This window comes from Rhynchophorus ferrugineus, unplaced genomic scaffold (genome assembly GCF_030347505.1).
Source record: "Rhynchophorus ferrugineus isolate W39M unplaced genomic scaffold, kcgeb_rfMv2 rfM8, whole genome shotgun sequence".
Lineage (NCBI taxonomy): Eukaryota > Metazoa > Arthropoda > Insecta > Coleoptera > Curculionidae > Rhynchophorus > Rhynchophorus ferrugineus.
In genome coordinates this window covers 33,196,852-33,223,843 of record NW_027472587.1, presented here as the reverse complement: position 1 = coordinate 33,223,843, position 26,992 = coordinate 33,196,852, and the positions used below count along the sequence as shown (strand labels likewise).

At 34.9% G+C, this 26,992-nt stretch overlaps 2 protein-coding genes across 6 annotated transcripts in view; one reads left to right on the top strand and one right to left on the bottom strand.

Moving 5' to 3' along the window:
- Window positions 1-26,992, top strand: part of Trpm (Transient receptor potential cation channel, subfamily M) — a 245,845-nt gene that overhangs the window by 197,050 nt on the left and 21,803 nt on the right. For all 4 annotated transcript variants that reach the window (XM_076411944.1, XM_076411942.1, XM_076411943.1 and 1 more), the window contains 9 exons: window positions 626-839; window positions 13,744-13,903; window positions 23,096-23,232; window positions 23,293-23,449; window positions 23,770-23,902; window positions 23,958-24,403; window positions 24,704-24,881; window positions 24,946-25,135; window positions 25,191-25,402. In XM_076411944.1, the coding sequence (XP_076268059.1) occupies window positions 626-839; window positions 13,744-13,903; window positions 23,096-23,232; window positions 23,293-23,449; window positions 23,770-23,902; window positions 23,958-24,403; window positions 24,704-24,881; window positions 24,946-25,135; window positions 25,191-25,402 (1,827 nt within the window). The remainder of the gene's footprint in view (window positions 1-625; window positions 840-13,743; window positions 13,904-23,095; window positions 23,233-23,292; window positions 23,450-23,769; window positions 23,903-23,957; window positions 24,404-24,703; window positions 24,882-24,945; window positions 25,136-25,190; window positions 25,403-26,992) is intronic.
- LOC143201101 (uncharacterized) lies at window positions 13,802-20,058 on the bottom strand. 2 transcript variants are annotated; one of them, XM_076411948.1, is made up of 4 exons: window positions 19,712-20,058; window positions 16,678-16,920; window positions 14,002-14,179; window positions 13,802-13,926 (listed from the first exon to the last, which is right to left on the bottom strand). In XM_076411948.1, exons 1-3 carry the CDS (start codon window positions 19,957-19,959, stop codon window positions 14,029-14,031), a joined length of 642 nt encoding a protein of 213 aa, XP_076268063.1. In that variant the 5' UTR covers window positions 19,960-20,058; the 3' UTR covers window positions 13,802-13,926; window positions 14,002-14,028. The 2 variants fall into 2 exon arrangements, with proteins under 2 accessions (XP_076268063.1, XP_076268062.1); XM_076411947.1 differs by having other exon boundaries at window positions 13,908-14,179.

Below are 26,992 nucleotides of genomic sequence, written 5' to 3'. Positions count from 1 at the left end.
TGAAAATAAGGAACGCTTCAGGCCCCGGGGTCCGCTACCTAGTCTAGGTGATTTGACGAATGTTCTAAACAAACTAGAACAATAACAAAAAATCGTTGCCCCCGTCGGGAATCGAACCAGCAACCTCCGCGTGTGATTTGAACGCTCTAACTACTACACCATGCAGGCAGTTGTCTGCAATATTTCTACGGCTTCTCATATGATATGGTTAGTGCTTAAAAAGCGAACTGAACGACTTTGGTCAGAAAACCCTTACTAAAAACCCTGAAGGATATAGCGGTCCGGTCCCTACTTTCTTCATCAGCTTACCTAAATATCTTCGTAAAAGTAGTTATCTGTGCGCCCCCATAATATTTAAAAAATATCATCTCACTCCTAACCGTTGAGGTGTTGTGTTTTCCGTCGCATCAGCTCAGCAATAACATTTTACACAAATATTTGATTATTTTGGATAACATGTTTTAGATATGTGAAAACATTGTACGTGCTTTGGAAATACAGTCGAACATAGAACTTCCTCCTTTTTTGAAGTCGACTAATAATAATATGCAGCGCAATGTATTTAATAAAACTGCTTAAATTCATTAATTTAAGTCAATTTTATAATGAAGTGTTTTCGTTTCAGTACATTCGTGTGGCCCATGACACCAAACCGGATCATTTGATGCAACTAATCACCAAAGAATGGGGCCTAGAACTGCCGAAATTGTTGATTTCGATACAAGGAGGTAAAGCTAACTTCGAGCTACCACCAAAGCTAAAGAAAGTTTTACGCAAGGGCTTGTTGAAAGCCGCGAGATCCACTGGAGCATGGATATTTACAGGTGGAACAAATACAGGTGAGAAGGGTTTTTAATGTAAAATGTTATGTCATTACGTAGATATTGCCACTTAACTAGCAAAAATCTACTGAGTCTCCGTATTAAATGAGCATCATTAAAATAATGAAAATGCTTAATGTGTAAATTGATAATTTAATCTGAAACATGCGAATGATTAGCCCCTGATTGGTTTGACATAATCGAATGTATGAAACTTTATATCAACTAATTTTTATTTTTCGTTTTATTTTTGTTTATACTGATAAATCATGGTTAATTTTAATATCCGAATGTCTATCAAGTGTTGAGACTTATATATTTTGAAATCATTTTTTTTTTCGATTATATTATAGCGAAAATAATAACTGAAATCGTTAGCTATAATCAAACAGAACGAGATTTTTTTTATTAATTATTACACTACTTGTTCTGTTGTACTTGTATTAATGCATAAGCAAGGGGAGTACGGGATTATACATGAGTATGTATTTCCCAAATTAAAATAAAAATATTCTGCTTAAGCTAATGTTAAGAATATACTTATACACTAAAGTTCGTGTGGCTTGGTTCGCTTCACTCTTCTGATTTCGTGTATCCATTTGATTTCGAGGTCATCGTACAGCTCTTCGTTGGTTATATAGCGATAGACATTGGCAATTAATCGTAGAACTTTGTTTTAGGTACGTTGGATTACTAGTTGGTTTGATGTCTTATTGCATACCCCATACAAATAGACATTAAATACTATTTTATTTTTATATGAGATAACTGCAGTTACTTTTCAACAGTTTTCTGAGATAATGCAACTAAAAATATAGTGATAAAATGAAAGATTTTTTTGGAAAAAATTATTTTCTTTCCCAACTTTTCGATACCATTTTTGTGCTACCTTTGCTTCAAAATAGGCCTCAGTTTCGTCGAGCATTCTTTTGAGCACACACCAATAAGAAATAGTCGCTAGTGGCCAGATCTGGAGAATGCGGTGGATGAGGAAGCAATTCGAAGCCCAGTACATGGATTTTTGACACGATGCATTGTCTTGGTGAAGCAGCACTTTCTATTTCTTCAAATGCGACCGTTTTTCGGCGATTTCGTCATTCAAACGGTCCAATAACGCTATGTAATAGTCGCTCTTGATGGTTCTTCCTTTTTCAAGGTAGCCAATGAAAATTATTCCATGCGCATCCCAAAATACAGACGCCATAACCTTGCCAGCCGACTGTTGCGTTTTCCCACACTTTGGAGAGGGTTCATCACTTCGGAGTGAAATGATGGAGCCATATTTCATCCATTGTCACATATCGACGAAAAAACTCGGGTTTATTTGTCTTGATCATCTTCAAACACTCGTTTGTTGTTGTCGTTGTTTTTGGTCAGAAGTGATCTCGCGCGGAACCCACTTGATGTACACGTTCAGTTGATATCTTTAGAGTGTCCGCTATTTCATTCAGTTTCAATTTACGGTCGTTCCAAATCATTGTGTGGATTTTTTAAATGTTTTCGTCGGTAACAATCTCCTTTGGGCGTCCACTGCGTTCACCGTCTTCGGTGCTCATTTCACCACGTCTAAACTTAGTATATCAATCCTTGATGGTTGATTTTCCTGGGGCAACTCGACATCAAGCCAAGTTTTTACACACACGCGAAACTCTTTTATCCATTTTTTTCGCAATAACAAAAGTTGCTTCACTCAAAAAGCTATAATTCACAAACTAACGATCCGACAGCTATCAAATTTATACACGTATCTTTTGAGGCTTAGGGCTAACTAAAAAACGTATGGATTTAATTCTAATAGCGCTTGTTAGTTTCTTCTCTTTGTTAGTGACATTCCCGACTGAGTTGCTTCTATGAAAATGGGTTCAATTTTTATTTTTTCCATTTCTTTCTTAAACAGTTGGATGGCATCCTCTTAAAAGTAATTATAAATCATCTAAACGAAATCCTCTGAAGCAAAAACCGAGCTATTTCTTGTTGAGATATTGATCAAGTCAAATATAGAGAACTCGAGGTAGAAACTAGCCGGCGTTTAACCGGACTGTAAAAGCTTCTGATCGAAATAAGAATCGATTTGGGAATAAATCTGACAATTTTACGCACAATTTGCCCCCTGTCTATTTTCGGGCAACGAAAATCCCTTTTCCACGATCCGAGCCGTTTGTAATTTTATGAGAGAGGTAGCGTAATTGTTTGATTATATCTTTTAGCAGTGGAGATTTTTGCCAAATCTACCGTAAAAAATTGTTTTGAATCGGATAGGTGTCCCGGGGAAACGCGCACAATCGAATAATGGACGGACGGGATTCTTTCTTGCTCCAGGCTTAAAGGCTATTGTCGGATTTTAGCGTGGGCTGTCGAACTCTACAAAATTTTTTACCGTTATTAGTTCCATAGGGTTTGAATTAGATGATTAAATTTTTGTCCAGTATATTAAATGGTTGCTGGTATTCATCAGCGAAGTTTATTGGCGAAAATGCGAAGTATGAATATAACTGTTAAACAGCCTAACCTTTTTTTTTTCGATTACTAGATTGACCGGCTGGAACCAAATGGTCTTCGGCTGATGTCGCTTCAGGTTCGGGATATGATTATTTTGCGGACGTCAGAGACCCTGACTTACGACTGGGACTGTCGTATTTTGTTTACTACCGGGGTTTGTGGACGGGTAAGGATTTTATTAAGGTGTTATCGTGTTCTAAGGTTCCTATGGAGAACCTCACACTGAGCATGTTTATGAAATTTTCACAAATGGGATACCTGATTCGAGATGTGTATTGACGTTCCTCATAAACCATGGGGCTCTAACACACGATTGGAACACTTGGAGTAGTTCAAGGTGTCTCTCCGAGACATACTTGTACCACACCTGTGCTCCATTGAGGCAGATTGGACGGACTAGCATTTTATACAGAGTCGTTTTCTGTGGGATTAGAAGTTTGCTTTTTCTGCAGAGTAGGGGAAATAATAGGCTGTACACGACATTTCCTTTGCAAATGGAGTGCTGCATTTGGGCAGACCATTGAAATCTGCGGTCGAATCGGAGACCGAGGTATGAGACCTTCTGGAGCCAAGGGATAGGGACTTCCTTTCCCTCCAAACTCCTTCTTGCGGTGGAACAGAATAGCCTGAGTTTTGCTCGGGTTAATCTGAAGCCGCCAGAATTTCTACCACGCTATCGCTTGATTCAGTTGTACTTGGACTCTATTGCGTATTGCCTCGGGACAGTATCCGGTTGTGAAGAAAGCGGTATCATCTGCATAAAATGCTGTGTAGGAAAGTTTGTAGAGCGGGAAATCAGCCATATAGAGGTTGAATAGGGCTGAGGCTAATGGAGCGCCTTGCGGGACTCCTGCGGAGATTTGTTTACGAGAGGAGACATATCCTCACTTGAAAGGACCTACCATCCAAGTATGAATCTATCAGGGATATTGGGTCACTCGGTAGACCTAGTTGTTTAGCTTTAAATATTAGACCGTGGTGCCATACTTGCTCGAAAGCTTTGGAGACATCTAAGAACACGGCTCCTGTTTTTCGACCTTTTATCATTGCCTGGCGGATAGTTGCTGCGACGCGGGCAGCTTGATGAAGGCATGAATGTTTAGCACGGAAACCGAATTGTTCGTTCGGGATTATGTGATGTGTGTCTGTGAAATCGTTTAAGGCGTTTAACATCGCTTTTTCGGCAAGTTTGGAAACAGCCTAACCTAACTATTCGATGGTTTTGTAGGAATGTTCGTCTGGTCGGTCAGAATGTGTAGTTGTCGATGGGATTGTTTGTCCGAGCACTCACTATTATTTTTGCGGAAGTAATTCACATTGATTAAATAAAAACTTGTTTATTTCGATGTTAAATGATACATGAGGTCGACGGGATGATGGACAGGGTGTTCGGTTAAGTAAAGGAAGTACGGAAGCGATATGGAAGTGGTACTGTTACAATGGGTAGATAAAAAGAGAAAAGAGAGCGAGACGTCGCCGTGGTGGTCTTTTATAGCCGGGAACCGCGTGCATAGAGTAATAGCGAGTCAACTCAATAGGGATCTCTGGCGAAAAGATTTGCTTTGCCCAGCATCCAGATGGCGTTTTATTGGCTACTCCAGTAATTTGATTGACCAATTTAAATCTACTTTATAGGCACCTATAAAAAATCATTTCGCTAGTTCATTTGATTGGTTCTTTGATAAAGTTTGCCATGCAGGTGCGGCACGTGACAGCCCCCACTTCGCGTTTAATAGACCAATAAAATTTAAATAAAAACAATTTAATTTCTGAAATAAATTTATTAATTCAACGAATACAATAAATATAATCTATAAAAATAAATATATGTATATAATATAAATATTATACATATAAAGTCACAAACAAAGAACTTTGGAACAAATAAAAATTATTTCTTCAATCTTTTCCCTTTTCTATATTTGTTTGGTGCCATCAATTTAATCTATTATTATATTCTATCTGGAAAATCATTCTGTAGTGTGCAATTAAGTAGTTTATCGCGGGATATAATAGCAAAAGAGTTTAAAATATAAAGACCTACTGACAGTATAATAAAACGATTTTCTGGATCATAAGATAATGCCTTGACTCATTTATTCCAATAGAAACATCTGAAATTGAAGTTATAGGGTCATCCCCCGTTAGTATAGAATGTAAATTATTTAAGCCCTCATGTTCTTCTTCTTCACAATTTCCTAAAGGCCAACGAGGTGAAAAAATTAACTTATGTTGAGCGCATCAAATGATTTCTAAAACATACTATCCTAGGATGTTTATTCCTAAATCCATGAACTGGATCCAAAATAAACTATCTTGGTTAAGTAGCTTTAAGCCAATATATTTATTTGGATAATCACACTTTTTTCTAGTTAGTTTCTAGTTATTAAATTGATGACACTTACTTGGGCAATAAATTTTACACCTAAATTCCTCGTGCATTGAACGGTTAATTCTCTATTAATAGATTCGCATTCGAGAGCTATTATTTTATGAATAAACTTACAACAACAAAACATACTGCAACGATCATAAACTTTTTTGACGCTATATACAATCGTCCATCATTCAACTATTTTTTAATGACAGCTAAATATTTCTTCGAACAAAAACGTTTTCGAATTTCTTTACTATATGTGCATCCGGGTACATAACACCTCCTAGATCGATAATTCACTTTACTTTTTATATTACCAACTTGTATATACTAATGAACTAATAATATAATCTCTAAACGCACTATTCCTTATATCAGCCATACTGAAAATGTAGTTCAAAATAAATAAACATCAAACGAACCATAGGAAGGAAGTGAACCAATCAGATCCCGTCACAACTTATAGCGTAGCGATTGAAGCAAGTAATAAGTTAAATGTCTAGACATCTAGATGTTGAACGTTGCGAAACATTTCCCCAAAATTTCCTATAAAGTTAAATCTCTATTTATCTATGATCGCATGATACCAATCCACCATCGTTGCCAACCTTTGAACTTGATGTAGGTGAATACGTGGTGGCCTAAAGGGTTATAGCGGTCGCTACATTACTCCCCTCCTAGTGAAGCTGCCGTGGAACGTACCTCCGTGTGGTGCAGGTTCCCGCAGTGCACCCGCAATCACGCAATCAATCTCCCAATGACTACTTATAAGACGAGGATCCATCGTTAGTCAGGAGTTTTACGAGATCAGCTGTCATCGAAGGAGTAGCAGGACGTCGTTCGTCTTGGTGCATTCCAATTTGTTTGAGGGTACCTATAAATGTGATGCCTTACTTGTCCCGTTTCGTAGTACAAGGGTGTTCATGCGTTGATGTCATGCATGATGGGCTTCTGTGGTCTTCGTCCATCACGTTAGTCTCGTGGGATAACGTCGACCATGTAATGTTGATGGGTTTCTCGTGCTATTCTTCCATGCACGTGTCGAGCACCCCTCGAGAGGCATCTGTTGAGCTGGTTTCTCTGTCAAGAACTTCGACCACGTCAGGGTCACCAATTGTAGTAATATTCGTCTGGTTAGGTTGGTCTGGTAAACAGCCTAACCTAACTATTCAATGGTTTTGTAGGAATATTCGACTGCTCGGGCGGAATGTGTGGCTGTCAATGCGATTGTTTGTCCGAGCACTCACTACTATTTTGTGGAAGGAATTTACACGCGAACTGAAAACAATGATTGAATAAAAACTTGTTTATTTCGATGTTAAATGATACATGTGCTCGACGGGATGATCGACAGGGTGTTAGGTTAGGTAAAGAAAGTACAAAACCGCTATGGAACCGCATAGTACCAATCCACCAGCTTTGCCAACCATTGAACTTGATGTAGGTGAATACGTGGTTGTCTAGAAGGTCGTAGCGGTCGCTACAGCTTTAACATTTCTTTGTATAAAGTAACTTTTTCCCATTTAGTCTTATTTAATTATTACGTTTGCGACATTCATTATTTTTGTTGTTTAATTCGAAGAAATCTGTTCTCGATGCATATCAAACAATTTTTTGTCAGAGTACGGCTGTTCGAAAGCAAGAGAATTTCTTTACCATTTTTGACATTTCCGTTATTTTTTAATAATAAATACCCAACCTTGTTTATTCAGATATCATAGGAAAAGATCGCACCAAATCCAATAAAGAAAAAAAAATGACTTCAACAATTAAATTGATTTAACATTCAAATTTCTCTTTTATAATGATGATGACAATTATTTCGTAGTTTTGGTTATCAATACATTGTAACAACAATATGATTTAAAACGTTAGTTTTTGATAATTTACGAACAATTTTAATTGCATTAAATCAATCCATCAATTACATTTCCTCTTTTATTTAACATTTATAACTTGTATGATATCTAAGTGCTAGGTATCTGTATGAATTTTGACCAACGATGTCAATTGGTGAAAACGCGTATCTACTTGGTGAAAAAGTTTTCTACATAAAATAACATATTTCCATTTAATATTATTCAGTTGTTCAATGTATACAGACGCTAATCATGGAACGTTCAAAATTGCATTTTCGATATTCGCTACTTTATTTCTTTGATGTAAAAAATATCTTGCCGAAGTTCATCGAACGCTTTAAGAGACATATGTTAATGCTGCTCCTTCATATTCCATTTGTTGGTTTTAGTTTCAACTGTTTAAAGGTGATAATTTTAATGCCAGGGAACGACCTGGATGATCAAAAAAAGTTTAAAGACAAAAACGTTTTTAAGTTAAATTTTAAAAAAATTGATACGCTATATGACGATATTCTTTTGTTTTACTTTGCGACAGCATCTTGGTGAAACAACATCAATAACTATTTCCAGGCGTTTACATGCGATGCAGAATATCCAAAAAGAGAGACAGAACGAGTATTATTTTTTACTTTTTAGAGAGTTCCTTATTTATTTTATAAGTCGGTTCACGTCTTTAATTAAAAATATTTTATCATCTCTAATTGTTTGAATTGCTAGTATTGTTAGTGTCTGGATGGATCCAACAAGTCGCTACTATTTATTCTTGACATAAAATTATTTAATTAAAATGAAAGTGCATTTTCATCCGTGCACAAATCTTGACGAGTACACCTACCTATATTTATCAAGAAGATGTTCATTTTTTAATTCAGCTGAACCAATGCGTTATATAGTCTATTCAAAGTTTTTTTAGTAATGCATAGTGGATATGTGACGTCGAAATATTGCAATGTTGCCGAATTAACTCTGAGTTTTAGTTCAGTTTGGCTTTGACACTATAATAGAACACTAGAATTAAGAACACAGGTATAATAGTTTGAAGGTTAGATTTGTTTTGTTTACATTTAACTCTTTTCTTCTTTATTTTATGTAGTGTTATCCCCCCGGAGGCCTAATCCACCTAATTGACAATTGTAGATCTGAGAAAACAATTTTACTTTCATTCGAGAGCATATTTACTTTTTAAGTTTAGTTGTTGTTTTCTTCGATAGTGTGTTTACTTGGCAAGTCATCTTGGTATCACTGTATTTTTATTTCTTCTGTTACTACCTGTGTATATCATTCTTGATAAAATTAATCACTGAATTATGTCTACTGCCTTTACCATATCTACAAAACAGTATCCATTCTCTACTCTTATGTTCTAACCTAATGCCGATGTTTAATTTTGAACAGTTACAATCATATCTGTGCACACAAGTCATTCACGCCCTACAATACTATTTTCTATAGTTATATTCAATTAATTATATGCATACCTTCAGTTGTTACCACTCTCATCACCCTGTCTCAGAAATTTTCAGCATTGCACAGCATTATCACATATCCTGAAAGTTTTCTTCAGTCACTTTCACTTTACGACTCACTGTCCAATTCAATAACTAAACTGTTAATTTCTAATCTGTCTAAAACATGTTCACGATTCCACTATATATCAATTACTTCCTCTGTATGTCTTATCGAGTTCATCCAAACCGAAGGTGTTATGGTTGACAATGCTTCCTTCCACATATCCAAAGTGTTTTTGTATTATAAGTTTTTCCATCAATTTTTATTACTTTTTTTCTATTTTTCTTTTCTTTTCGTCTTTACACTTTTTTGTTACTTTCCTGCCAAGAGTGCCACAATGAACCATTTTGAAGTATTCAAGTTTCTTATATTATTTTATGCCTTTAATTGCATTCTTTTTAAGGTAATGTGTGGAAGTGTCACTAAACCTCTCTGAGGGTAATCTTTACTCCGTTTAAACCCTATGCCCTGTAAGAGTGTATGAAAGGATGTCTTACATCCCTCAAAAAGCTGCATGTCCCTAATTCTTTTATGTATACTTTCCAGAGAGACAATTTTCTCTAAAATAATTTTATTAAATTATGTTTATATCGATACAATAGTTTGTGTACTTACTGTTCTTATACATTTCTTATATTTGGTTTCGAATAGAGCCAATATTAAGATGGTCAAGCTTCGTCACCCACTTTGTATGTAGATGGGTTTTCTTGGGTAAATCTAACGTATTATTCTTCATTTCGTAAGCGATGTTATTCACAGTACCCACAGTAATATTTAGCACGGCAGCAACCCCCTAAAAACAATTTTAATAAAACTGTAGGGACTTATATTATTTAATATCATCAATAATTACCTCTCTAACGCAATTTACCGACAAAAGGGGGCCTCCGTTATCTCGTTCCTTTTCGAAATAACCTATTAAAGTCGCAATCAATTTGTGACCCTGAATATCTATTGTTTTCGGCATTTTCAAACAAAGTAATATGATATATAACGGAGCTACTTAAAATTTATTAAAATAAAGGGCTAAAATAATGTTTGTCGGTTTATCACCTGAAATAATTATGACTAATATTTTGAATAATTTAGCGTATAGTATATATATATTAAGTTTAGCTGTCAGACGTATATAAAATTCGTTAAAGCAATAGTTATAAGAGGTTTTGACTCTTACCTATAGATTATTGCGACTGTATAATTAACTGTAAATTTTAGATATAGTATAATGTTAAAATAAATTATATTTGGTAACATTGTAATGTTTTAACGTCACAAATATCTACGATGCATTACTAAAAAAACTTTGAATATACTATATAAATGCGTAACAATGATCGCAATTAATGACGGTAATTAACAATTTCCTCAGGACCATCTCCGAACTAGCATTCATTAACGTAAACTTTGTCAGATTCGCCGTATCTCTCCTCTCTAAGTGTATTTATGTAATTTAAACTGGCAGCTTTTAGCGCCTGGAAATTAAACTAAATCGTTCGCGGCTAATTAGTGATCCGCATTTCGGGAATACTTTAAACATACTCCGAGCGGATCGCGGGCGGCTGGTGATTTTTACCGTGGAAATGTTTAAGCATCCGTCGACAGCCCCTACATGCTTCCGATACACTATCGAAGAAAAGAAACGTATTTATGTGTTTAATGTGTTTACGAAAAATAGATGGAAATCTCGTAAAATTGGACGTAATTTGCTATTAAAAAGGTGCTATTGATTGACGCCAGTCATATTGGTTATTAAGATTTATTGCAACGGATTTTTTTTACGACATAATTTGTTTGCCGCTCTTGCTTTGAGACCTTGAGTATCTTCTCTGCAGAAGAGATAATAAGCTAAAACAAGGCCCGTTTTTGTAAAATTCGTTATAGTTTTCTAAGTCACTACATAGTATAAAACAAAGTCGCCTTTTCTGTCCCTATATCCCTATGTGCGCTTAAATCTTTAAAACTACGCAACGGATTTTGATGCGGTTTTTTTCAATAGATAGAGTGATTCAAGAGGAAGGTTTATATGTATAATACATGCATAATATACTAAGGCAACATTGCTAATTTTAGAGGTTTCTAACGTGATGTCGTAAATTAACCTATTTTTTTAGGCTTATTTAGCAATTAGCAAAAACGCTGCCTAACCCTACGAGTTAGATCAAATTAATGTACTACAGTATTGTACACCATAAAAAGGTCTACAAAAAAGTCCGCGATGGTATATGTTTATCTTTTAGGGATAACCCACATTAACCATTTTTATTGTTTACTTTTTACGTGAGAAAATGGCTTATTTACGAAGCTATTTTAAGCAATACGGCATTAATCCTTATCGAATTAAGTACCTTAAATACAGTGTGCAATTAATATAGATCAATATGGTTCCTTACAGCATGTAAATTAAACAAATATTTTCGGAGATATTACAAATTTAAAATTTGCGTTTAAAAATGTGTAATGTAATAAAAATTGTATGAATTTAGATATTCCAAAGATAGCAGGAAATCTTCATAGTAAGTATAGGGGAAGAGGAATTGTTTTACTCCAAATTTAATGCGTGCAGGCCAAGGGCAGTAATGAATGAACCAAAAATACTGGATCGATTTTAATCATGTTTTCATTGAGTGACATAGGCATATATATTTTATGCCCGTGCAAAGTCGGAGCGGGCCGCTATGTTTTTATATACAACGTTCATATTTTTTCTGTAGTGTATTTAATTTAGTATCAGCATTGCACCCGTGCGAAGCCGGGGCGGGTCGCTAGTACTCAATAAAGTAGAGTTTGAATTGATTCTTTTATATAGCCTGGGATTACTGATTACTAACCGTACTATACTGGATTACTAGCCAACAGTAATCACTGATCATGCCTTCTTCTGAAAATCATTGGTATTATCTTTCGATTTTCGCTGTATCTTGATGTAGCCGCTCTGCTTGCTCGTCGCTTGTGTTGTCCAAATTTTGTGGAAAAAATCAGGATGTGAATACAGAAAATAATTTTTACTTTGGCAGTTTTACGCCATCAAGATGTTTAATGTCTTGCCTGTCGCAATTTGTAAATTCGTTTCACAATCAGACAGTATTTTCCTTCTCATTTTATTCTAGTTAAAAAGAGACACAGTGTTGTCTGATTAGTTCGAACGCGTAAACAAATGATTCTGTCAAAGTCGCCCGGTTGTCAGGCCCATACAAATTCTTGAAAGCAATAGTAATAAGAGGTTATAACTCTAACATATCAACTATCATCACTGTATAATTAACTGTAGTTTTTAGATGCACTATAATTTTAAAATAAATTATATTTCATTTTTGTTCAATTATTTTATTTACATTAGAAGTTTGTTATTATGTGTCAAATCCAAACTTAACTAAAACTCGGAGTTGATGCGGCAATATTGCGACGTTTTGACGTCACAAATTTAGATGACATTTGTACAAAATAACTTTGAATAGACTGTTTGTGTTTCCCATACAGTATGGAAGAAAAGAAGTCGCTCTTGTTGGTCGTTTTTATAACAATACATCATTCAATTTGTAATTTACGTCAATAAACAGGTGCAGTGACAGTTTCATTCGGTTCTGACAGCTGGTAAAATACTATAAATTGCAGATCCCATCATACAGACAGCGTACCTTTGTAGCCTTGAATATTGCTCTTTGGTGACGATGCGGATGGTCCTGGACTGACCCAAAATTTTTTGCCCTTGGGATTGTCGTATTAGACCCTCTTTTGATCGACAATCGCAAAGTGGCAGAAGATCATCGATCAAAATGACATATATATGTCTCCGGCCTACCATAGTAAAATACATATTTTTGACAAAATTAGTTTTTTTTATTCAACATAATTCGCTTCAAGGGTGACCCTCCATCTTTTCGATACCATTTTTGTAGTACGATTTGTCCTTTGCTTCAAAATAGGCCTCAGTTTCGGCGATCACCTCTTCATTCGACGAGAATTTCTTCCCAGCGAGCATTCTTTTGAGATCTGAGAACAGGAAATAGTCGCTGGGGACCATATCTGGGGAATATGGTGGATGAGGAAGCAATTCTAGGCCCAATTCATGGATTTTTACCATCGTTTTCACTGACTTGTGACACGGTGCATTGTGTTGGTGAAGAAGCATTTACTTTTTCTTCAAATGCGGCCGTTTTTGCGGCGATTTTATCCTTCAAACGGTCCAATAACGCTATGTTGATTCTTTTTCAAGGTAGTCAGTGAAGATTATTCCATGCGCGTCCCAAAATACAGACGCCATAACCCTGCCAGCTGACTGTTGCGTTTTCCCACGCTTTGGAGCGAGTTTATCGTATGCAGTCCACTCGGATGACTGTCCATTGGACTTCGGAGTGAAACGATATAGCCATGTGTTTCTCATTGTTTTTACTATCTGTATTTCGTTTATGTCTGTTTATTTCCGTTTCTTATGCCTATACTCCTTCTTTATTGATGTTTCTCTATTTCTCTGTAGCTGCTACTTACCATAGATGTATATTATGTTGCAAGTTTATTTTATATTAAAGAAAAGAAACAAAAAAGGTTTAAACATTAAAAAACTCAATATTTATTATTTAATAATATCAGTTTAAATTATTTTATGTAGTGTCGTAACATATGATACTGAAACAAAACCACGCTTTAGTTATATTATAATTCCTTTATTTTTTTTTTTTAGGTGTGACGAAACATGTGGGGGATGCCTTACTGTTGGAGCGTTCCCAGAGGACCGGACGGGTCAATACCCTGGGCATCGCGCCATGGGGAATAGTTGAAAACAACCAAGACCTCATCGGCCATAACACTGAGGTCCCATATCATTCCATATCTTCGCCTAGGTAAGTGTTAAAGCCGTTTGGGTCTAAAAGAAATCCTCTGTCACGGGGGCGTTTTTTGTTATAAATATATTAAATAAAGAAGCAACATATTATTTCACATTTTACTGGTCAAGGAGTGTCGAGCATCATCCAGGCGTTTGAGTTAAAGTCCCGCACTCCAATATCTCGAACGCGCTGATGATCCAGTCCGAATTCGAGTGACCTTGACTATAATCTCTGAGAAATTCGGTTTGTAATGCCACTAGAGCTAGTCTCAGCATATTAGAATGGTCATGCCTGTAATATGAAGAGTAGATATCAGAATAATTAAATATTATTATGTGTTCAAAAATAACGGGAATTCTGAAACGTCGCTGTCTGTTTTTAACCGACTTCGAAAAAGAAGGAGGTTCTATGTTCGACTGTATATATATTTTCTCAATGTATGTTCGCCGATTTCTCCGTCAATTGTTGGCCGATTTTCAAAATTCTTTTTTTATTCGAAAGAGTGTACTTCCGAGGTGGTCCCATTGGAACCTAATCAGAATCTCTTGGGGGGGAGGGGGTAAATCGAGGGAAACGCTCAAATTCCAAACGCTCGCACAAAATTTTCACATATTTTTTAACTAAAATAATCAGATATTTGTTTATAATGTTATTGCTGATGCTCCGTACTATATTTCAAATAAAGTGATACAACGCGATATTCCTCTAGAACCTATAACGAGTGTAATCCAACGTGTTTGTGTGAAGTACTTCGAAAGAGTGTCAGTGCATCCCAATGTACTCGCTAATCAGCTAAATATGCGACGTGATAGTGAAGTGTGTAGACTAAAACGTTTAACACCACCTGATCTGATTACTGGACATATGTAGAGTTTAGAATAAGCATTAGAATAAGTCTAATTAATTAAGATAATATTTTGTACAGAAGATTGCTTAATGAAGTGATTTTCTACATGCCATGTATATATAATATAAATAGAAGAAATACTTATTGCCAATAGGGCAGATTGTGGACTCACGAAGAGTAATAAAAAAAAAAAAAAAAATAATGTTATTGCTGAAAAAAAAATAGAAAAAAATCTAGAATATTTAGATTTTGTGTTACATTAATAATTCTCTGGTAATAATAATGAAATTGTTGTGTTATTCTTGGTGGTCTAACATACATTACTTTTAAAATATGGAAGAACAAGGGTAAGTGCAGAATGTAAGGTTAAATTTTTAAAAGTTACAAAATCCTAACAGCATCAATTTTATTTATAGTGGGAATTTTAGCTGCCAAATTTATAACACCTCATTTTCAACGACCTGAAATAGGTATCAACATATGCCAAAATTTAATGATAACAAGAATAGAGAAGAAAATAATTGTTGTCGTGTTGGAAGTAGTCAAGTCATTAATGAGGTTTGATAATCATGAATAGTAGCAAAAACTGTAATAGCTGGTAATAATTAGACATTTATTTTAAACATAATATATTTTAGTAATGATTTAAATTTTATTTTATAGCTAAGATGTGCTTAGAAATTTGATTGTAAATCAGAATCAGAAATTTGATTGTAAATCGAAGAATGTGAAATTCAGAGAAGAAGAAATTAGACAGAATTTTGCTAGGATGTAAGAACAGTGTGCCTATGAAATAATTAAATTTGCTAACAAAAGTAGACCTGGATCAAATAAACAAAATATAAAACTATCAACGACACCCTAATGATCTAATGACAAGGAAAATACAATGCATTATTATATAAGAGTATAGGTAAATAAATTATTGTTTTGTACAATAGTGATGTCTTGACTGAGATGTCTTTCAGCTTAAAAGTACGACCATTCGTTTTAGACTAGTAAATGTACAATATGTTAATCGAAAGCTCGAGGTAGTCAATTTATTAATGGGGTTTGTGGATCAAGAATACTTGCGATAATATTTGGAGATTTTTAAAAGAATTTTACTGCTTTCATATATAGTGGTGGCTTTTTTGTTGTGTTTTAACTATATTAACTGTTTGCTGTGTTTGATATTAACGATTTTGATCTTTTTTATGGTAATGTTTATTTAAATGATTCTTGGAGTTCTTATTAATTGTTCAAATATAGTGTTTTTATAAAAATAGAAAGGCAGTTAGAAATTATTTTTATTATTTCATTTTATTCAATAATTTTTTAAATAAAATACGTTATTTAAAAAAAATTCAATGCTTAGTTTCCTTCCTTATATATAGTTTCAACATTAAATCAATTATTTATCACATTTGTGTATTTTTATTTATAAAAAATAATGATGATGTGTAATATGATGTTTTTATAAAAATAGAACAGCTGGACATATATTAATTATATTTTTATTATGTCGTTTTATTCAATACTTCATTAAATAAAATGTATTATTTCCAAAATTGTACCATTTTTATATACCTCCTGAACCTATTTACCTGCTTAATATATTTGACATTAAATATAATAATCACGATAAAAAAATATACAGCCGAATATAGAACCTCCTCCTTTTTCGAAGTCAGTTAAAAAAATTAGTAAATAAAGCTGCATATACGCATGCGCCAAACTCGGATTATTATCTGTTTTAAAATTAAATGGAGTCGATATGCGCATGCGCAAAAACCGGAGATGTTGTGGAGTAACGTATCCTGTTATTTAGAGGTGTATCATATACGTATAAATTATGCAAAAGATCGAATTTATCGAAATAAACAATTTTAAGGACTAATAATTTTTTGCGACATTTGTAAAGAACCATAAATTTATAAATAATTATTTTTCATACATTTACCATTTTAGTCCCAAGATCCTCATTATCACACGACAGTGTCTTTTATCGCCGTTCTTCTCGAGAGCCACGTTCAGAGGCACCAAGATCTTGATATCTTCCGGTGTTAATAATATGATTTCCTTCTGGGTCTTCGTCAGTCGACCCATGTAGTCGATCAACTTCATTTTTGCGGAGAACGTGAGCAAATTCTCCAACTCCTGCGGCTTATCGTTGTGTATAATCTCAGTTATACGACAGACAGCCCTAAAATGAACCCATAGGGATAAACGACTCTATAAACAGGGCTGGGCAGTGTTTGAATTACTTATAGATAATATACGCAATGGAAATACAAATACATATACGAGGGTGGTTCAATTATGATAGATATACACACTGTAGATGGCGCGCATGTATGTTTTGAACGTCGTAGCTTAAGTATGTGATAGCTGGGTCCCTTACGAACAGTGTGGCATAGTTTTTATCGGGAACACATGTTTCACACGCGTGCTGCGACCATGAGTGAACGTGAAGGGGGTAAGGTTCTGTGTTCTGGGACGAGCGGTGCATGCTGTACGTCGATTTCCTGCGCACCCAATATACCATCAATGCAACAAACTACTCTAACCTTCTGAAAACACACGTGAAACCAACTTATCGCTCGAAACGGCAGAGCATTCCAACGTGATTCTTCTCCAGGATAACGCGCGCCTTCATACCGCGAGTCTCACGCTCGATGCAATATCACTGCAACACCCCATCCACAGTCCAGATTTACCGGAATCACCCTCTTACATGTATTTTAATTACTTCTTAAACATAAAATTTGTAATTTGTATTTCAAATACCTGATTCTGATGTATTTTATAATTATTCAAATAGTTATGACTTCAAAGGATATTTGACAATCTTATTAATGTGTGCGTTCTTCAGAAAATAAGGCTCTATAGCAGAAGCAGATAGCAGAATAGTGCCCGGTATATATGTCAATCTTTGTGACGATGCAACAGTATTTTAACATTTATCAAATATCAATGCTCTATTTAAGGATATATTGCATTAACTTCAACATAAATGTTATATTTAGGGCCTATTTAGTAAATCACATAAAATTACTTGTAGAAAATCATCATAAGAACTTGATCATCTCGTAGTCAACATCCTCGCTCAATTAGGAGAAAATAGAAAACGTTGAATATCGTTCTAGTTCGATTAATAACACTCTTAACTAAAGTTAAGTGACACATTTTTATTTACTAACGCATGTCTCCATATAAGAAAGAAAACCAAAGCTGTCTTTCCCTCTCCAGAAATATTAACACATCGGATAGTAATAGAAAACGGTAATAGATCCAAGCTTCTGAACTATCAGGCCTTAGATAAAACTAAGACCTTCTCGGCCATATAACTACAACGTGGGGCAAAAGTCCCGCTAGCATTTTTATTTCCTATAACTTTACTCAAAGAAAAGATAAGTAAGTTTGGTTTTCATAAAATATGTATTTGTTCTTTACATTTCTTTTTTTTTTCGTTATGATTGAAAAATTATATCGGCTAAATGGTAACTGCCATTCGCCATGCAACTTTCGACTCTTTTTAAGGAATTTTTCATGACATCCTGCAACATCTAAAGCTGAATTTCTTCAATTTCGTGACAAGTATTGTCTTTAAGATATTTAATTCTTTGGGGCTTATTCACATAAACTTTTGAATTAAAAAAAACCCTAAAAAAAGTCTGGTGCGGTTAAATCTGGAGATCTGGCTGGCCATGCTAAATCACCACTTCATGGAAAAACGTCATTCAATAATTGAATTCTTGAACGAGCTATGTGTGCTGTGGAGCCCATCTTGCTGAAACCACATGTCCTCTAGTGCTTGCCCTTGCGACACCTTGGTCATTTTCAAATAAATAGGGACCAGTATGTTTCCAACATGAATACCACACCATACAGTTGTTTTTTAGTGGATGCAATGATGTTTCATGAATTAATTGAGGATTCTGTGTTCCTCAAAACCGACTGTTCTGTTTATTGACGTGGCCACTGAGAAGAAAAGAGAAGAAAATGGGCTTCATCGCTCAATTGCAATTTAGACGAAAAATCTTCAATTTCACCAGACATCCTTAGAATTGCATTACTGTACTCAACTCGTTGATTAAGATCTCTCGATAGCAATTTTTGGACTAACTGAATTTTGTACAGGAATATTTTCAAATCAATTTTGAAAATTCGCCTTACATTGAGTGCAGAAATGTGAAACTAGGAACCACGTCTCCGAATTGATGATTCTGAAGACTCTGCAACACTATCGCGCACCAGAGACACATTTTTAGCGTTACGAGACGTCCATTGTCGTCCAGAATGAAGCTTGTCTGCTGTCGTACCGAAAATTCACATGTAACCGCGCAATTGTGGTTTTTTGAGGCACTGAACGATTAGGATGTTTTTGAGGCAATTTCCACTAAGTAGGAATAATGGAGCGTTTATTTTCGATAAATATTGTCACACTATTTCTTCTCGTTCTTGTTTATCCATAATAAAATTTCTATTTTTTCTGTCTTTCTTTTTCTTTGGACGTCTACACAACATAGAGGTTAAAGCGAAACTGAGCTAAATGTTACAAAATCAAGATGGCGCGCGATCAAATTGGTAGCTAGACTTTTGCCCCACCTGTTAGAATACTTGAAGGAATTTGTTGAAGTATTGGAACTAAGTGCTGCATCTTTAGGTTACATTTACGTCAACAATTGTTACATGGAAAACTGCCTATTTTAATATCTGTACGAACCAGATTAACATATATCGGTTGCAGGATTTCAATTCAAGGCACTTTTCACATTTCACTCTTATTGTATCGCAACTAAAAGAGAGCTTGAAAAGATTTTATAAGTTTTTTGAACTTAAAGTGACTTTCCGGTACACCTGGTACATAACCTTAATACCTGAATATATTTCGTATTTTAAATACATTCGAGATAGTATTTTGTAATTTGTATTTTATTGAAACAAAGCGTGTATTTTGCCCAGCTCTGTGTGCAAGTAAGGCTCCCGTGTACCTGGTGGATCCGTAGATGAAGGCGCCTTCGGAGAACTCGGTATCCCATGTCCGTTTCAGCAATTTGAACTTGATCTTGTTCTTGATCCACTTCAATACCCGTGGCACGTATATTAGGTCTGGCGTTTTCGGCAGCCGTTTTTTTATAGTGTGAAGATGATGGCCACTCACCATCGCTGCTGGTGACGACACGGTCTTGCCGAACAAGGAACACCCGACGGTTTTGACGAAATATCTTGATGGAGTCATGATGTTGCTGTTGAAACACGAATAATTTAGATAGGCATAGTGTTGATGTGCCGATCAAACGTCAATATAGACGCAGTGATCTTTTTTGAAGTGCCAAAGTCGAATGAGGTTGAAATATAATGAAAACTCATTCGTCAACGTAAATTAAATGACATATACGAGTAGTTATTCTTCTTCTCATATATTTTTGGTGACAACCTGTAAAATATAAGACTGGGGTAAAGGTAATTTCGGTTTCTCTTAATAGATGGTGTTGGGACGTATTTTTAATTAATTATATTTAGAGCAGTCGTGTAAATTTAAGTTTACCGTAATTGTAGAATTATTTCGGTTGTATAGTTAACGGGTCAACAAAAAGGATGTCCCATCGGCTCGTTGTCGAGTGTTTCGGATAATGGGGGTTCAGGTACCAGGACTAAATGAAGCGCGTTAAAAGTTAGACCTCGTAGAGGACCCCTTATAAACTTCAAGAAGCAAGAATTTCGAGCATTTCTTGTTAAGAGTCCGTAACGCACGCGTTCCATCGGCGTGAGGAGTTCCTAGTTGGAAGAATCTTTTCATCTCCGAAAGTCTGAACGAATAGGGATGCAAAAAAGGGTTTCCTGAACTAGATTTCCCAGCCACCACCAAGAATCCGAGGGTTCAGCGATAAAACGCGATGCACGATGATGCGAGAATGAGAATCAGAAGTTGCCAAATAATTTAAAAAATAAGAACAGTAAAATAATTACAGAATTAGTCAAAGAATATTTTTTTATTAATATCTTAGAACGTCAACAATCTGACCGTGGGCAATAAGTATTATTATATGATTTCAGTTATATAATCTAACTATCCTGACATGTAGTAGGTCACTTCAGTAAGTGATCTACTGTACAACTTATAATCTAAATGAACACGTGGCTAGCAAAAAGGGAGACTTATCAGCTCGTTGTCGAGTGTTCCAGATAATGGGGGTTCAGGTAACAGGACCAAACGAAGCGCGTTAAAAGTTAGACCTGGTAGAGGACCCCTTAAACTTCAAGAAGCAAGAATTTCGAGCAATTCTTCTTAAAAGTCCGTAACGCACGCGTTCCATCGGCGTGAGAAGTTCCTAGTTGGAAGAATATTTTCATCTCCGAAAGTCTGAACGAATCGGGATGCAAAAAAGGGTTTCCTGAACTAGCTTTCTCAGCCACCACGAAGAACCCGAGAGAGGAGCTTCAGCGATAAAACACGATGCACGATGATGCGAGAATGAGAATCAGAAGTTGCCAAATAATTTTTAAAAAAACAGTAAAATTATTTCAGAATTAGCCAAAGAACATTTTTTTTATTAATATCTTAGAACGTCAACAATCTGCCCGTGGGCAATAAGTATAATTATATGATTTCCATTATATAATATAAATATCCTACATGTAAATCACTTACTATACACTTATAATCTAAATCTTATTCTGGATACTATTCTAACTTATTTTAAAGTCTATCCTAATTTATTCTAAAGACTATTCTAACTTATTCTAGAGATTATTAAATCTCACTCTATGTGTCTATTAATCAGTTCGTATGGAAGTTTGCGTTTGAGCCTATACATTACACTGTCATCGCGCACATTTAACTGTTAACAAAATTTCCTATAAAGTTAAATCTCTGTTTCTCTATGGTTAAAGCTAAACTGAGCTAAACGTCACATAACCAAGATAGCGCGCAATCAAAAGCACCCTATATTTGATTCATAAGAGATTCTCTTAAATTTAACTATATTTTGAAAGCCAGTTACAGGCTAGATCAAGATCAATCCATCCTTTCCTTGCTTTTATACTTTCGACAATCTGGTCACCAAAACACACAGTAAGAACATGGTTACGATTACGCCTATTTTATTTTCCATTCTATCTGATTCTATTTTGTTTACTGTAGAACATTAAAAAGTTAGCGCGCTTAGGATATTCCAAATTAAGATTCCAAAGGGTAGTTTTGGTCATCTTTGCTTAACCCAAAACAAAATATCGAGACTCATTTTACCAATATCGATATTTCTTCAGTACCTACGTCCTACCCTACTTTCCCACTTGGATGAGATGAAAAATATCGAAGCAAAAGTTCGATACTCTCCTTCAAAAACTCTAGATTTTTAATATCGATATTTTAATTTTCAACTCATTCTTTCATTTACAACCTATCGATATTTTACTATTTTGTCCCAAAAATATCGATATTTTTTCCAAGAAATTTGTATCGATATTTTTCGGCATCTCTACTTGAGATACTTTTATATATCCACCATATAGCCCAGCCTTAACCTCTTCCGATTACCATTTCTTTCTTTGTCCGCAAAAGTCTCTTAATGGTGTTAAAATTAGACTTCAATAAAAAAGCTTCTTTTAGTTCAAAAAAGCTTGTAAAAATCATAAACCTGAAACCTAAAAAAAACGAAATTACTTTTTTCCCAAGCTATCATAATTGAAATATCAAATAAAATGTCATCTACTCGTATTAACGCCAATATCAAAAAGCCATGGTAAATAAATGTTTCTTTCTCCATCCAACTTTCATAATTGCTTAACATAAATAATTCATACAATGTTAATCCAGCCGCGCAAGGCTTTAAATATCTAATAATACGTAACGTTCCAATAATAATTTTAAAGTCAAAGAAAATGTCATGTCAACTCAGTTAAATAACGGAATGAATAAAATGAATTATAAATTCAGTAGCTTTATTTCAATGCCAAAATAGTTTAAATGTCGATAAAATTACGAATAAGTTTGATGTAGTATCTATTCCACATCTATATAATTTTAAGTTGAAATAATGTACTTCCTGTCATCCCAATTAATATCAAATAAAAAAATGTCAAAAAAGCTGATAAATATTAATAAGCACAAAAATTCTGTTTATCATATTTTACAACATTTATATAAGTAGCTGTAATTGCTCTATTTTTACAATTTTAAAGGCAAATGGATTATACTAAATATATTTGTATACAAATATAAATACATACATACAAATCTAAATATCAAATACAACGTGGTATGTCATTATATATCTTTTGCATTTAAATTTAAAATTAAAAAAAAACCTCTCGAAATCAAACGAAATTACAACTTATTAAGAAATTGATATAATACATTTGTTTAATTACAGATCAAAAAATGCAGCACTGAACAACAGACACGCCTACTTTTTGCTGGTAGACAACGGAACTGTGGGGAAATACGGAGCGGAAATAATTTTGCGTAGAAGATTAGAAAAATACATATCCAAACAAAGATTATATCCTTGTGAGTAACATTAAACTTGGTTGATTAAAAAGTTTTATTCGTACGTATAAATATTTCTAGTTACACAAAGCCCAATACCAATCGTATGTTTGGTGATAGAGGGGGGTACCAATACCATAAGAGCGGTTTTAGAATACGTCACGGACGATCCACCGGTACCGGTAGTGGTATGCGATGGTTCTGGACGAGCAGCTGATCTGATTGCTTTCATGTGCAAGTAAGAAAACTTACTTTCTAAAATAATATCACTTAATTATATAAAGTATTATCATACATAAAAATAATATGCCAAAAGATCCTAAATGACAAATAAACTGACATGTCAATATCAAACTTTTGTTTAAAATATCATAAGTCAAAATAGGACAAATGTCAAATAATTTCGAATAAACTCGAATCAAATTAATGCTTATTTATAAGTTTAATTGTCAAATGCAGTCAATTAAAAAAAATGACTTTCTAAGCCCACGTAGATATTTAATAGAACTAAAACAAAATTCATCAACTTTATTACATCATGATATCACTTTTATTTAGATACGAATGTTCCATGTTGAAAACGATGAAAGAGTATATTATAGCAACCATTCAGAGGGCCTTTGAAGTGGCTGCGGAACTTGCCGATGGTTTGTTTAACGAATTAATGATGTGCGTCGAAAACAAGCATTTGGTAAGTATTATTCCACTCCCTAATACACACCCCGCTAGACTTCAAACGGTTCCAGATAACTATATTCAGGATAGCGGACAAGTACGATCAAAAACCCCAAGAACTGGACCAGACGGTATTGACCGCTCTGTTCAAGTCCCAACATCTGTCGCCCACGGAACAGCTCAGTCTGGCGCTGACTTGGAACAGAGCGGACATAGCTCGCTCAGAGATTTTCATATACGGGCAGGAGTGGCCACCTGGGGCACTGGAAGACGCCATGATGAAGGCTCTGGAACACGATAGGTGTGATTTCGTGAAACTCCTTTTGGAGAACGGTGTCAGTATGAGAAAGTTCTTGACAATACCACGACTGGAGAACCTGTATAACTCCAAACAGGGACCTAGCAATACTTTGAGATATATTTTAAGAGATGTACGGCCTCATATTCCTTCTGGATACGTATATACTCTGCATGACATTGGGTTAGTTATAAACAAACTCATGGGGGGAGCTTACAGGTGAGTTTAGGCAACTCATTGTGTCTTTTCATATACTTTCCATCTTTAGCTTTTTATATTTCCTTTCTATTTTTACGCCTTTCCGATTTATCAATTCTAAACCTTTTTTTAGTTACCTTTTTTTATAGTCGAATTAGTATTATTAGAGATATGCAACTCTAAAGTACAACTGAAATTAATTTTTCTCCAACCTTATATTATCTAATATAAAATTCTAATACTATGCAACCCTCCATACACGATTATATCAATTATGTTTAACATTACTATAAACCGTTATCTGTATTATTTATTTTATAGGGCATTCTATACCAGAAGAAAATTCAGGCCTATTTATGCCAAAGTAATGAACAAAGGCCTCAACATGACAACGAATGCGGCATCAGCGCGACAATTTGGAGCTATGAGCCTACTTGCCGGCGCTCTACCTTCCAGCGCCAATCCCTGCTTATTTGATTATCCTTTCAACGAACTGCTTGTTAGTTTTTTTTTTGTTGGAATCATTAATACTGTTGTTATTGATGCATATATATTGTTTGTAGATTTGGGCAGTATTGATGAAGCGCCACAAGATGGCCCTGTTGATGTGGCAGCACGGCGAAGAGGCCCTGGCAAAGGCGCTGGTCGCCTGCAAGCTGTACAAGGCCATGGCCCACGAAGCTGCCGAGGACGACATGGAAACGGAAATATACGAAGAGCTGCGAGCCTACGGCAAGGAATTCGAAAACATAGGTAACCGCTATCGTTATTTACCGCGAATTAGACCCAAGACCATACCCGCTTTTAGCTCTGGAGGTCTTGGATTACTGTTATCGGCAAGACGACGACCAGACGCAACAACTGTTGACTTGCGAGCTTCAGAACTGGTCAGGACAGACCTGCCTCAGTTTGGCTGTCGCCGCGAATCATCGAGCTCTGCTGGCGCATCCCTGTTCCCAGATAATCTTAGCCGATTTGTGGATGGGCGGTTTGAGAACTAGAAAAAATACCAACATCAAGGTAAATAATTGCCGTAACTTTTTATTAATAGAACTATAAGATACTAATCAATCGATTTAGAATAAAAAGTAATAAGAATTTAGCAAACATGGACTGAATTGTTTTTAAGGAATCTTTTTCATTCTTTATACAACAAACTTGAATTCTTACCAGATTGTTCAGTAAATTGAACAAAAATTAATTTCAATTTGTCAATGCACTCATTGTTGAACGAATCCTGGCAATATTAGTTTTATTATTCAATATATTACCCTAAATTAATACACACTACGTCCCGCGAAGGGGCTCAGTCACCATATATCTGCAAGGCCAACAAAAATACCGTATTGTTATGAGAATTGAATTCAGTTTTTATCTTGGCCTGTAGAGGACAGTACGTCTTACATTTAATATATTGATATAATATAATATTTAACAATAACAAAAGAAAATTAACTTAACAATAAAAAATTAAGGGAGGCTCTGTAAATGTACACTGAAATGGTGAATGTGGTCCTTTAAAGACAACAGTTTTTAATTAGGCTGGTTTGTTTAAGAGAATATATGAACCCCACATCCCACCAAACTGCACCAACAGCAAAAATCGTAGCAAAAATACACAGATATAGTATTAGAAGATCGTCAATTGAGCATGGGAGATTTAGTAGCAGCTCTAGACATTTTACTAGATAATTTGAGCAATATTTTAAATGTTTTTGGTTTATAAAAGTTATGAGGAAAATGGGTGCCACATTTACTAACAATGCAGCAAAAACATATCCGAATGCAATTTCAAGTCAACATTTGGATATAAAAAATTGTGTGTATTCTTTCAATATACGTTAGTCCTAAGTCTAGTACCATGAATATGTTGTATTGAATTAAAACAAAAGGCTAAAAAGTGGTGTGAACCCGACTGTTAGACTCCAAAGTGAGTTCGTAATCAAATATCCTACCTTAGTTAATTATTAAAGGCAGATCTTATTTGAAAGCAAAAAAATATTGTCTATTGATTACCTCCAAATTGGTAAAATAATTAACTCAGAGCAGTATTGTAACCTTTTAGACCAATGTGATGGAAAATTTAGTGAAATAATCTGGACACAGAAAAAAGTACATCAAGATATAATACAATACAATCATCGCCAAAATCGGTAAATGAGTTGTTTTAACAGACATCCAGACCTAGCTCCCTCTGACTTCTGTCTCTTCTCATATATCAAAAATTATTTTCATAAGATTTTATCGATTTCATCGAGACGATAGAGAAGTATTTTGCAGGCTTTCCTGAAGACATCTAAGTACAAACTTATTGAACACACTAGTACATTTACAATAAAGTTGGAAGTGTATTTCAAATAATTATTCAGAAAAATTCCGGTATAAATTGGTGGAATTTAATTAAAACAAATACATTTAATTGAAATATGGTAATTAAACTAGTTAATTTTAACAATTAACTCAATTAATGTAACATATTGGACACTTATTACAGTTACATTCACATACATGCATGCAATTAGTTCTAGTCAGTTCGTTATTAGAAATGTTAGATTAATGGATTAAATCATTTTAATTAATTAAAATCAATTGATAATTTATACAATGTGG